The 12,661-nt window shown below is 56.3% G+C and overlaps 1 protein-coding gene across 1 annotated transcript in view; it reads right to left on the bottom strand.

Annotated features, from left to right (window-relative positions):
• Positions 1-10,781, bottom strand: part of KIRREL (kin of IRRE like (Drosophila)) — a 34,806-nt gene extending 24,025 nt beyond the window's left edge. Inside the window, exons 1-5 of the mRNA XM_006764196.1 lie at positions 10,739-10,781; positions 9,926-10,216; positions 8,002-8,151; positions 2,616-2,773; positions 874-1,024 (exon numbers count right to left, since the gene is read on the bottom strand). Of these exons, the coding sequence (XP_006764259.1) occupies positions 874-1,024; positions 2,616-2,773; positions 8,002-8,151; positions 9,926-10,216; positions 10,739-10,781 (793 nt within the window). The remainder of the gene's footprint in view (positions 1-873; positions 1,025-2,615; positions 2,774-8,001; positions 8,152-9,925; positions 10,217-10,738) is intronic.
• Positions 10,782-12,661: the final 1,880 nt, after the last annotated feature.

Consider the following 12,661-nt stretch of genomic DNA (forward strand, 5'->3'; position numbering starts at 1 on the left):
GGAGCCTGCGTTTGCAGTGTGCCAGCTCCAATAAATAAACCTGTCTTCTCCATCTTCACCCACATCCCCCATGGACTCTAGGGGGCCATCTCTAGAGCGATGATCAAGGATGATACCAAAGGGACCAATCAGTCAATGGTGTAAAGGCCAGTGGTGGCCACTAGATGTCAGTGTGGGCTCCCCTGGCTCATTAAAAGGGCTGGGGGCGGGGCATTTCTCCAACTGCTGCCCAGATCCAACCCTACCCAGGGCAGAGGTCATTTATGGAGCACATACCAGCTGGCGGACTCCATGCTAGAAGCTCTGACACTCTATCTCATTTAATGCTCACCACCCTGAGAAGCAGGTACAGGCCCACATTCCTTATCTGAAACCACTGATACGTGTTTTCAGAATTTGGAATTTTTCAATCTTAGAAAGGTAATAGTGTGCCTGGGCTGTTTACCATGCCAGACCTCCAGCAGGGTCCGGGCCACATCCATGGCCACATACAGTAATCCCTCTGCAGCGAAACATACGACTATTCACATTAAGACTACGAACAGCCTCAGTTCAGGTTTTGCCACCAGATCTGTTATTTTGGAATTTTGGATAAGGAGTTGTAGGCCTACATTTTATTTCCTGCAGGTATACAGAATTGGAAACTGAGGCACAGAGAGATTAAATCGTTGCCCAAAGCCACACTCTGGTTTAGACCCGGGAAGGGCTTGACTCATCGCTGATGCCTCTTCACCAGTCCTCAGCGCCCCTGGGTCAAACCAGGGAACCCTCACAGATGCAGTGAGCCTGTCCTGGGCCCCTGGAGGATTCTGCTGACTTCTCTGCAGTGCCCACATCTCCCCTTCCTCCCCTCCCCAGGTCCCCCCAGCTCACGGTGCACATCAAGCTCAATGGAGGTCTCCCTGCCACTGGGGGCGGCCTCGTTCATGCTGCGGCAGGTGAAGACACGCCCGATGTCCAGGTCTGTGGGGTTGATGAGCAGCAGGCTGACGGTGGTCTCCCTCTTCCCGTCCTTCAGCAGCTCCTGGGGTGGGACCAGGTGGCAGGCAGGGTCAGGCTAAGAGCCCCTCCCTGCTCTCAGGATGGCGGACTCTGAGCTAGACCCCGCTGGAGGGCGCTTTAACCTAAAGCTCAGCCCCGTCCCCAGACCCAACCTCTCCTTGGGTTTTGTTTTTAATCAGTAGATTTATTTTTCAGAAAAGTTTTAAGTTTAAAAAAGAAAAACTGAAAGAGAAGGCCCATGTGCCCTCTTCCCTCACTCCCCCCCCCCCCGATTCCTGGAATTCTCTGAGTCCAGCTCAAGCCCCTCCTCTTCTGCTAAGTCTTCCTCGGCCATCTCAGGCCCCAGGACTCACCCAGCCTGCACCTGGGCCCCTCGCAGGCAGCCTGTCCTGCATGATGCTCTGGGCTCGTTCTGCCCTGTCCTTAGGCACTGGGCCTGGGTTTTTCTGAGTTGGGTCTCTCCTGCTGGCCCGTAAACTCCTCGAGGGCAGGGAATGAGCTCACAGGCCCTAAGTCTCATAGTTATCATACCGACTCTGTGGATCAGAGGAGCCCGGGGGCTGTTCTCCTATTGCAGGCTGCCCAAGGCATGCCACGCTATGAGCCAACGTTACACACTTCTCCCCTGGGTGCAGACTGGCTCCCTGTGCCGCCTGGCAGAGCCAGTGCTTTAATGAATATAAAAGAGGGGGGTGGACAACAAGGGCCACTAACAAACCAGCTTGTTTGGTTGCCAACATATTTCAAAACATGTAGCGCTGAAGGAGAAAAGGAACAGAGTCCTTGGTGGTGAGAGAGTCAAGCACCACGGAGGCCAAATTCTCGTTTGTCAAATGGTGAAGCTGAGGCCAAGGAGAAGTGAGCTGTCCAAGGCGTCAAGGGCGGAGCTAACCCAGCTCGCCCTGGGGCGGCCCTCACAGGCCCACAGGTGAGCATCCCTCTCCCACCAGGGGAGGTGTCTCTGCAGCTCTTAGCCAAGGGCTGGGTACACATGTTTGCCTGCAGCTGGCAGAAGGAGCTCGGAACAGGAGATCCCCGTGAACTCTGCCAGGTGATCCTGGGCAGGTCGCCTGCTGCCTTTCTCTGCCACAGGCTCATCTATGAAATGGACACAGCGATCCCTGCCTCCTCAGCCTCTGAGCCAACTACAGGAGGGGAAGGAGGCGAGGGCAGGGTGGGCAGAGCAGTCTGACCTAGGTACAAACCCAGCTCTGCCGCATGCCAGCTGTGTGACCTGGGGCAAGTCTCTCCACCTCTTTGACCATCAGCTTCCTTGCTGTGAGTTGGAAATAACACTAACTCAGGAAACTCCTGTGAGGGTCAGAATTACTGTCCACAGAGAGCTTCACATCCACAACACTTGACACAGTGGGTGTCTCCTAACGTGGCTGTTCTGGCTACCGTTCTTGGTCTCTGCTCAGGACTGAATGGCATCATGAACCTGGAGATTCATTTCTCTGCTCTGGGCCTCTTTTTCCCAATCATAACAAGACGGTTGGTCCAGATGACCTTTAAGGCCCCTTCTCGATCTGCATCCGAGTCAGACTCAGGGAGGAGGGAAAGATGACCTGGGATGAGGCCCAGGAGGGGGCGGAGAGCATGCAGGGTCTCACCGTGCTGGCCACAGCGCCCTCCTGCTGCGTCCCATCCCGGAACCAGATGATGGTCGCCGCAGGCTTGGCATTAAAGGCTCGGCATGTGAGGTTGTAGGGGATGCCTGCTTGCAGCAGCAGTACAGGGCCGCCATCGATCTTCGTGTCCTCAGGGGGGACTGTGGGAGAGAGCAGAGCAGTCGGTCCAGGCTCCAGCCCTGCCCTGGGGGCATCCCTCTCCTGGTATGTCCACCCTGGGGGAGGCAGTGCCACCGGCACCCCCTAAATGGAAGTCACCACACCCAAGGCCCTCTGCTCACAGCTTCCTGCCCTCCTTCATCCATTCTTTTACAGCCTGGACTGTATTCTGATACTATATCCCGTCATTCTCAAGGCTACAGACAGATGAGGGGAGTGGCCTCAAATTAGGAAAGTGCAGCGCTAGCTCAGCGCTAGCTAGTACAGCTCCTAGGGGCGGGGGGAAGGGCAGTGGCCTGGCACAGAAAGGACAGAAAGGTGCTACCTCCGCAGTTTCTTCCGTCCATTCTGCCCTGGGGCAGCCAGAGGAACCAGTCTGCTACAGCCGGTCCCAAGTGGCTCCTGACTCCCGTCCCTGCTGGCCCCGACCCACCCGTCCATCACAGCGCAGCTAAGACCGGGCCCCTCCCTCGCTCACACACCTTCAGTGGCGACCATCCACTGTGGGCAGGAGGTCCCAGCACCTCAGCCTGCTGCTCAGGCCTCCTCCTGCACTTGCTCACTCCTCATCTTTGCTTTTGCCCCTTTCCTCACAGCTTCTGTTGAAGTGCTACCCATCCTATTTGCATCCTTCCCTGCCATGTCCCCCAACACCACCTCGGTGGTCCTGGCCAGCCACCCAGAGCTCCTCCCACCATGCACCTAGTGTTTGGGTCACTGATGCTGATTATCCACACCCCCACCCACCAGAATCATTCCTGGAAAAGCAGAGACCGGTCTCACTGATATTTAGTCTCCAGTGCCCAGCACGTGGCTGAAGCAGGCTCTTGCTAACTGCTTCAGAAATTGAGATGCAGGAAATTGGGAACCCCCTCCCGGTCCAGTTTCTCTCCTGCTCAGGTGAACCAGACCACTAGCGCCCTGAGGGCAGGGACTGCTGCCTCTTTTATCTTAAAGCTCCAGTGTCCAGCCCGGAGCTGGGTGGTGAGCAGATGCTCAGGGCTATTCCCTGAATCACTGAGCACACGATTGATGAGAGACAGGCGGACACATTCTGATTACAATCCTCTGGTCCACCTGGTGTTCACTGGGCCAGAAATGCAGAGGGTTTTGCTGGTTGTTTGCTGGGAAAGACTCAGAGGGGCTGAGGGAACCCCACCGAGTGGCCCTGGGAGGCCCATGGAGCCAGTGGTGGGCAGGACGTCCTGAAGTTTAGGAAACGGTGGTCTCCAGGCTGCGGTCCCAGCAGAAAGGAGTCTGTCCCAGAGTCCTGCTCCACTCACGCGTGCGGAGTGGCAGAGGGAAAGCATGGAATGGAGAACCAGCTGTCCTGGTTCTAAGCCCTGCAACCTCTATGTACTTGTCTTATGATCTCAGGTGAGTCCCTCAGGTCACTGAGCCTTCATTTCTTCAACACAGACATGACATGCCTGCCTCCGGGACCACATGAAGGTCAGGCGGGGCCCTGGGTATGGGCTGGGACGTGCAGGGCCCAAGACGTGGGGAATGTGTTAGTTTTACTGGCTAGCGAATCACCCATTGAATGCCTGGCTTCTCCTCTTTGCTCTCTGGTATACCCCGGTCCAGCGCCGGATGGGTGCAGGTTTGGAAATGGTGGAAGAAGAGAAAAGTGGGAAGACGGATAAGGAGCCGCCACTCAGGGTCTCCTGCTCCTCCCGGGGTCCTCCCAGGTCACGAACACCTGGCATCACGTCCAGGAGGGAGGTCCTGGCTGAGAACAGGCCCTGGTGCCCAGGATGTGGGACGGGAGGTGAGGGACACTCCAGACACAGGAGTCCCTCCTGTGAGCAGGCTTCTCTTCCCCACTCGCCCTTCCCCTGCACCCGCGGCCCTTTCGCAAAGACTGTCTATTCGTCTCTTGTCACTCGCCCACCTTTCTCTTTGAATCTGGGGCAAAGAAACATAGGTTGTTAAAGTATCCGATCAGCCATAGGTGAGACGGCATCTGTTTGTTTATGAACACAATTTTATGATTCGAGACAAATTTGCATATCAATATGTTGGTGGCCTCAGTTTCCTTGTTTGTATAATTGAAAAAAGAACATTGAGCCCTGGCCGGTGTGGCTCCGTTGGCTGAGCATTGATTGCCCTGGGCACCAAAGGGGTCACAGAACATTGACACCGATTCCCTAGGGCTGTTAGCGTGCCAGGAAAATGAGGTCTGAGGTCAAGAATGTGCAGGCCCCTGTGAACTCTAGTGTCATCTACACTGAATGCTCATCACGTGTCCAAGTGCCCTGTGCATATGCTGTCACTGAATCCTCAGCACCACACGTATGTCATTGCTCTTTTCATGGTAAATGCCGTGACCCCCAATTTACAGGGAAGGTGCTGAGGCCCAGGGAGGTGAGCCGATGTCTGAGCTCAAGGGCAGGGCTGGGAGGCGGACCCGGCCCGCTGACCCCGAGCCAGGCTCCTCATCGCTGCACTGGGGCTGTCACCGCCGTGAGGAATGAAGGAGCCGTAGGTCTGTTGGTTTAGATGATGTCTGTGTCTCTCTGGGGGCTTGGAAGGCAGCTTTTCAAAGTCTCGCTGCAGGAAGACGGGAAGGCCATTCTGCGAAGAGGGCAGCCTGGGGTGGGTTTTGGAGGAGAGAGAGCCCTGAGGGGCATGGCTGCTGATGGGTGGTGGTGGATGTGAGGAATGTCCTGCCTTCTCATTGCCTCCTGAGACCGCAGGTGGCGGGGAGCTTGAGGATTCGGGAGAGACAAAGAGGAAACGGAAGCGGTCAGACTACCCTTTCCTCTTTGATGCCGGGGCCTTTTCCTGCTCCCCTCCCCGCCCAAGTCACCCAGATGGTTACAAAGGTCCACACCCTCAGCACCAACCCTGCCTACCTGACAAGCCAGTCCGCTCTCCCACCATGTGGCTCTGCCTCACTGGCTTGCAAGCTTTTTAACAAGTTACTGTCCCTGCAGGGTTCCCATTTATAGTCTCCTCTTCCAGTCAGCCTTCCTGGATTGAACCAAGCCTCTGGGGACCATGATAAGCCCCGTTCCTGCAATGCTTGGATGGCCTTTCTCCATTTCTCTTTAGTCCTGAATACCATTGGGTAGGAAAGGGAAGGGAAAATAATCAGACCTTCTCATTCGGATGGAGCTCTCCGGATGGCCTTTCTCCATTACTCTTTATTCCTGTCTACCATTGGGTAGGAAAGGGAAGGGAGAGTAATCAGACCTTCTCATTCGGATGGAGCTCTCCAGGGCACCTATTCTAGCACCTAAAACCGAGGCGTCAGAAAGGGAAGTAGAAGAAGCCCACGGTTCCCCTGGAATGCCTGGTCCATGGGGCTCACACTCTCTAACCAGGGATGGAAGATGACGGCTTATCTTCCCAAGCCCACCCCTGGCGGTCAACTAACGCTCGCTCCCCAATCTCAGGCCTGCTCCTTGCGAATTCTTCCCATTCCGTCCTCACCAGAGAGGAAAAGCAAGTCACACCAGCCTGCTGTCCTAGTCCTTCAGGGCCTTTGCACCCAACAGTATTGGCTGTGGGGTTCTTCCCTCGTTTGCCCAGACCCACAGCTCACAGCTCCTTGCACAGACCGCAGCAAAGCCGTAGCTGCTAAGAAAAGGCCGGCTTCATGATGCCACGTTACCGATAAGAAAACTACTGGCCAGAGGTCATGACCTCTTCTGACACTTTGTGCAAAAATGGCCCAGGTCTCCTGACTCCCAGTCCAGGGCTCTGCCTGCCACACTCAAAGGATTCGCAAGCCTCCCCGCAACCCCAGGAAAAAACTTCCTGTGTCCGAGCTCCCTCATCTCATTACCTTGCTCCTTCCTCCTATCCCTCCTGGGGGCTGCCCCGACTTCAATGAATTCTGGTTAGAGGAAGAAAAAGAGGGAGCGGGGCAGATCCAACAGAGGCCGGAAGAAGGAAGGGACCGAGGTGATAACAGAGAGGAAGACAAGGGTCACAGGCCGGTGGAGTCAGGCACAGAGAGAAGCAGAAGGGAGGCAGAGGCCCAGGGAGAGCCACTGAGCGTGAGGGAACAGAAGGACGGTGGAGCGGGAGGTCCTGCAAGAGAGGCTGGGCATGCCCTGGCCAGTTTGGCTCAGTGGATAGAGCGTTAGCCTGCGGACTGAAGGTCTCAGGTTCGCTTTCGACCAAGGGCACATGCCTGGGTTGTGGGCTCGATCCCCAGTAGGGGGCGTGCAGGAGGCAGCTGATCAGTGATTCTCTCTCATCATTGATGTTTCTCTCTCCCTCTCCCTTCCTCTCTGAAATCAATAAAGAAACATTTTTTTAGAAAAAAAGAGAGGCCGGCAGTGGAGCAGGACACTCTGCACTGGGTCGGGGAGAGGCCCATCATTATGGAAATGGCCCTGGTGCTGCCGCAGAGGAACATGAGCCCTGCGCCCCTGGGGTGGCAGCTGAGAGACAGTGCCCACTCCAGGGCCCTCCGGTCCTGCTCCCCTGCTCCCCGAGGAGGCCTCCACGGGTGTCTGAGGAGGAGGGTGAGTGCTGAGGGCGGAAAGGAGGCGGAGAAGGGGAGGAAGGGCTGAGTGTGGCTAAGAAGGAGCAAAGGGGGCAGGTTCTGGGGTCGGAGAGAGCCGAATGGGAGAGAGAATGGGAGAAGCTCCCTCTACCGGGAGGGGCTGGGAGAACAGGCAGGGTCTCCACCAGCCTAGCCCTCTGCCCTGGCCCAGGGAGCCTGTGTCCTAGGACAGCCTGGGCACAGGGTGCCAGACCTCACACCCCACATGTCCCTCAGGTGTCTGCCCAAGTCCCCATTTCACTTTCTTCAACCTGGATCTGGCTCCAAAAGAAATTGAAAGAATGCCCTAGCTGGTGTGGCTCAGTGGATAGAGTGCTGGCCTGCAGACTGAAGGGTCCTGGGTTCGATTCCAGTCAAGGGCACATGCCCAGGTTGCGGGCTCGATCCCCAGTAGGGGGCGTGCAGGAGGCAGCCGATCAATGATTCTCAATCATCATTGATATCCCCCCACCTGCATCATTGATATTTCTCCCCCTCTCCTTTCCTTTCTGAAATCAATAAAAATATATTAATAAGAAAAAAAGAAGTTGAAAGAAGGAGGGGGGGAGGGAAGGCTAAGGAGAGAGGGTCATGGGGCAGGCGTGAGGCCAGGAGCAGAGGGAGAAGGAAGATGGGAGGGGCTGCCAGGTGCCAAGAGAAAGAGGCAGAGGAGTGGGCTGAGGGCATGGAGGGGGGTGGGGCTATTACTGAGCACGGTGAGCTTGGCCCTCCGGGAGCGCAGCGCGGCCTCCGTGGCCTGGCATTCGTAAGAGGCATCGTCAGAGAGCTCGGCGTCTGTGATCTCCAGGTTGTACTGCCCGGCATCCGCGGAGCCCACGACCCGGTACCGTGGCCAGGCTGCAGGGACAGAAAGGGGGAGCCCAGCGTGAGCCCATCCCCACGTGGGAGCCAGCCCAAGTGACCCACGTTTATCCTCTGCCCGCTCCTCATCCCCACACCAGGGTCCACACCCCACTCCCAGCCAGCGCCCTCCTCCGCCCTCCTTGGGAACCCATCTCAGCAGATAGGGATCAGGTCCCAGATGTGGGTGCCGTGACGTCATAACCTCCCACAGTGAGGCTGAGGGTCATAACACAGAGGAGGAGGGATGGGGTGGACACGGGAGGTGGGGAGGGGGTGGAGGTGGGGGAGCAGAGCAAATCTCTAAAGCAGTTTGCAGAAAATGGTCCCTCATAATAATAGGAAAGAGAAAAAAATAAATGTGACAACAGAGAAAGAAGAGGAAGGGGTGGGGGGATGTGGGACATTGCAGCACCGACAGGAGCTCATGGCCCAGAGGAAGGCCAAGGAAGCCGAGGCCTCACCCTCACTTGCCCAGGGAGGGATGGTGGGGCAGGTCCTACCAGCTCCCTGCGGAGCCCGAAACCAGAGATCCTGTTCCCCAAAGAAGCCGTGGCTGTGGCTGGTGGGCCTCAGAGAGTCGGGCTCTGTATTCAGTCTCCCTCGATACTGCCCAGCCCCTCACTCTCCTGCCCCCGCTCCTGTGCCCACATCAGCTCCCTCCCACTCTCTCCCTCTGTCTGCAGGCTATTGATTCATCTCACTCCATATCCATTGATCTCTTTCTCTCTCCCAGTTTCTTTACCTTCCTATCATCAATAGATCCACCAGACCTATCTCTTCCCTTTAATCAGATTGCTTTATACAGACAAATCTCCCCTTCCCCTCTGCATTAATACATGACATCCACAGCAAGTCATCCCAACCCCTCCGACAATAATAAACATATACAGCCCCTCCCAGACTCGGTCCTTACACGGCTTTATGGTGTTTTCACAAAGTATATTCTCATTTGGTTCAAACTCACAAATGCACGTATAAGGCGACAGGCCTGGGACTCTCACACTATTTTATACGGTGGCAAGCCACCGCCCAGAGAGGTGAGTGACCTTCCTAAGGTCACCCAGCAGGTAGGTGGCGGAAGAGCACTAGCACCAGGGCCTGGACTCCTCATCTCCTCGGCCAGGCGGCCTCTCCAAAGAATCTCTAGGTACTTTGGAATTCAGGAGGTTGGGTTTGGGTTTGTTTATTTATTTAACTTATTACCAACTCTTATTTGCTTCAGCACTGGCTCCAGGGCGCTTAATAAAAGCTTGTTGAATAAATAGATAAATAAGTGCTCAGGCTGATATTAAAGTGAGTTTTCAGCCTCTGAGCAGACATTGCTGGGCAGGGGCAGGGGCAGGGGCAGGGGCAGGGGCAGGCGAAAGGCTGGAGCAAAGCCAGTGGCATAAACATGGCCTGTCTCTCTCCTGCTCTGCAGGGAACTCTCCCAGCACCTTCTGCTTCCCCTGCTTCTGCCTGAAGCAGCTCTCCTGGTTTCTGTCTGTCTGTCTGTCTGTCTGAACTCTTTTACATGAAGATCTCCGGTTTTCTTTGGTCTCTCGGGCTCCTCATTGCCTTTCTTGAGCGAGTCCATAGGAAGAAACACAGAAGAGCAGGGTTTGGGGAAAGCGGGGAGGAGAGGAGAGAGCCCGACCACTCCCCCGAGAAGAGCCTGGGGCAGAGAGAAGGGAGGCCGAGGCCGGAGTCTATCGGGGGACAGAATGGGGGGGGGGTGGTCCACAGATGGGATCGTCAGGATGCCGGCTAGCTGGGTGACCCCACTCACCTTTGAGTCCCTGGCCCATGCCCAGTGCCAGCCCATCCTTGGTCCATTGCACAATCCCCGAGTAGTTGAGCAGCACGCAGGGGAGCACGGCCCGCTGTCCGGCCACCACGGTCTGGTCGGCTGGCTCCTGGCTGAAGCGTGTCTGGGTCCCTGTCAAAGCCAAAGGCGGCACCGGGTAAGGAGATGCATGGGGAGAGGGGATCCATCCAGAGGCAGCCACTCCCAGCTCCTGCTCTTGTCCTGCAGGCTCCTGCTCCTGCCCTGCAGGCTCCTGCTCCCGCCCTGCATTGGCTGGAGAGAGAGGAGGCCTGGGCCACGGACCCTCCCGTCTGCCCACTTCAGCCCCAGGTCCTTCCCTGCAGGATGCCACACGCTCACCCCGATCCCTTCCTCCCTCCATGGACCCCAGGAATGGTTACAGGAGCTGGAGTGCTCAGCACTCATAGGAAGTGGAACACTATTAGCAATGGCCTTGGCGACGGGGCTAGTCAAACCCTCTCAGCTTCCAGATGAGGACACTGAGGCCCTAACCAAGGACACCCAGTGGGTTAAAGGCAGAGCTGGGATTCGAACCGGAATCTCAGAACTCCGGGCCCCAGGCTCTTCCCTCCCACTGCCCCTCGCTGACACCCGTGTCAGTCAGCGCTGGCTCACAGTGCTTAATAAAGGCTTGTTGAATTAATGAATAAATAAGTACTCAGGCTGATATTATAATGGCCGTGGCCTCTGAGCAGGCATCGCCGGGGCAGGAGGCAGAGAGAGACTGGAGCAAAGTAGGCGTAAAGCACATTCCAGTTCCAGGAAGCCCGTCACCAACGCCGCCGGTGACGGTGCGGTCCCCTCCGTCCTGAGACATGAATACACCATTGCACCCTACTTGCACATGCTCTGTGTGAGCCAATGTCAGGGAACACACATGTGCGACCATGTGGTCCCGCTCCCTATGAATGCGTCCAGCAAGTGCTAAGGGCAGCTTCTATGGGGCAGGTGTGCCCAGGTGTGCAGAGCTGCCTGAGTGGCTGCGTATCCAAAACCAAGTGCCTATGCCCCTGCTGCATGGCACACGCCCTGTCCTGTGTGTGTAGTTCTGGCACATACTGTGGGAGCTGCATACAGCCACCCGCTGGCAGCCGGGCCTGGAGCACTTGATTAGAGAACCGCAGAGTAATTGCCTTTAATGGTGGAGCAGGGAATCGGACGGCGGTTTCTTCTCCCCACCACTCCCTGCGCCTGCCTGCAGCCCGCGTGCCCAGCCCAGGGGTGGGCAGGCCCGGGCACGGCGCATGGCCTCAGGGGCAGAGCCTCAGCTTCTGCACAGGGCTGTGGGAAAGAGGGCAGAGGTGGAGGGGCTGCGGGACAGCAAGGGAGAGGTCTGGGCATCCTCCCACGTCCCCAATTTGTCACACCACTGTAACCCGAATCAATTTTCCCCAGGACGCCTTCCCCTTCTTTTCCTCTGCAGCTCCCAAGTCTTTGCAGAGACCCCCATCCCAAATCCAACTGTTTCCAAACTAAGTTTTCCAAAATTTCTCTGATTCTCCATTATGCTGTATATAAGGAAGCAAATAAAACCTGTCCCTCCCCCTTCCAAGATGTCCCTGTAAATTATGAGACAGGATCCTAGTCTTGTCCTCCTCTTCTTTTTTCCCCCTCCCCCAGCTTCATTTCTCCCCTTCTTTCCAAAGCTGCTCCACTTCCAGGAAGTCCTCCAGGATTTGCCCCTTAGCTCCTTGGGCAAACAGCTTGTCCCATCACTCGGCCCTGCTGCCACAGGCCTGTCCATGGGATTTCAGATAGTCTGTGCCCATGCTTTTGTTTGTCATGGGATGGAGGGCAGTGGGTGGGTGGGGTGTCTGCCCTAACTGTTTGCCAGAATGAGAACCTCTGCTCAAGGCAGAGGGCTGTAATATCTTTCTCCTCTAAATTTCCCTGCACGTTTGACATCCAAATTGGTTGCTGCACATAAAGGGACCAAGAAGAGGGGGCCGGGCCAGGAGTGACTGACGGCCAGCTTATGATCTAATACACAGAGGAAGCATCTTTCGGTTAAGTGTGCAAATCTAGCTCTTTGGGTCTGCGGGGGATCCGGGAGTTGGAAACGGGGCTCCTCCCCCACACCCGTGAGCAGCTCCCCAACTCTGCTGACCTGGCAGTCCACCCATGTCTTCTAAAGAGGCAAAGGATAGGCTCGCCCGTATTTCCAGGGGAGGGGGTGGGTCAGGTGAGCAGCCAGCATTATTAATTCAGGCACTGTCCTCATTATTATTTAAATTTATTCATATCATTGCGCATTTCTCCAGTGTAGCTTCATGCTGCAAACTCTCCACACTCATGCTTCTCCTTCCACGGCCCCCAGAGCCCGAGTCAAGGGCTTGGGAGTGGGGCAGCCGGAGAGCCGTGGCTCAGAGATGGAATTGATATTCACAGCCTTCCTGCCTGGGGCTGGGACACCCTGGTTTCCTAGGGAAGTCTCCAAGGACAGCAAGAAGCTGGCTCCCTGTCCACTGAAGCAAGCCGGCGGCCACCTGCAGTGGGACAGTCAGCAGAAGCCCTTGGGGTCAGAGTCGGAGGCGGAGATCTTGCCGGAGGGCGGAGTCCATGACCTTGGCCTTCCCCTCCCCTGTCTGGCCTGTGTGTGCTCACCTTTGCAATGATTCCAAAGACAAGTCTGGACGAAGAGCCGCAAAGCTTCCTTTTAAGAGCACAAGCTCAGGAGACAGACGGGCTCACGGAGTG

The sequence above is a fragment of the Myotis davidii genome, unplaced genomic scaffold (assembly GCF_000327345.1).
Source record: "Myotis davidii unplaced genomic scaffold, ASM32734v1 scaffold401, whole genome shotgun sequence".
NCBI classification, from domain to species: Eukaryota; Metazoa; Chordata; class Mammalia; order Chiroptera; family Vespertilionidae; genus Myotis; species Myotis davidii.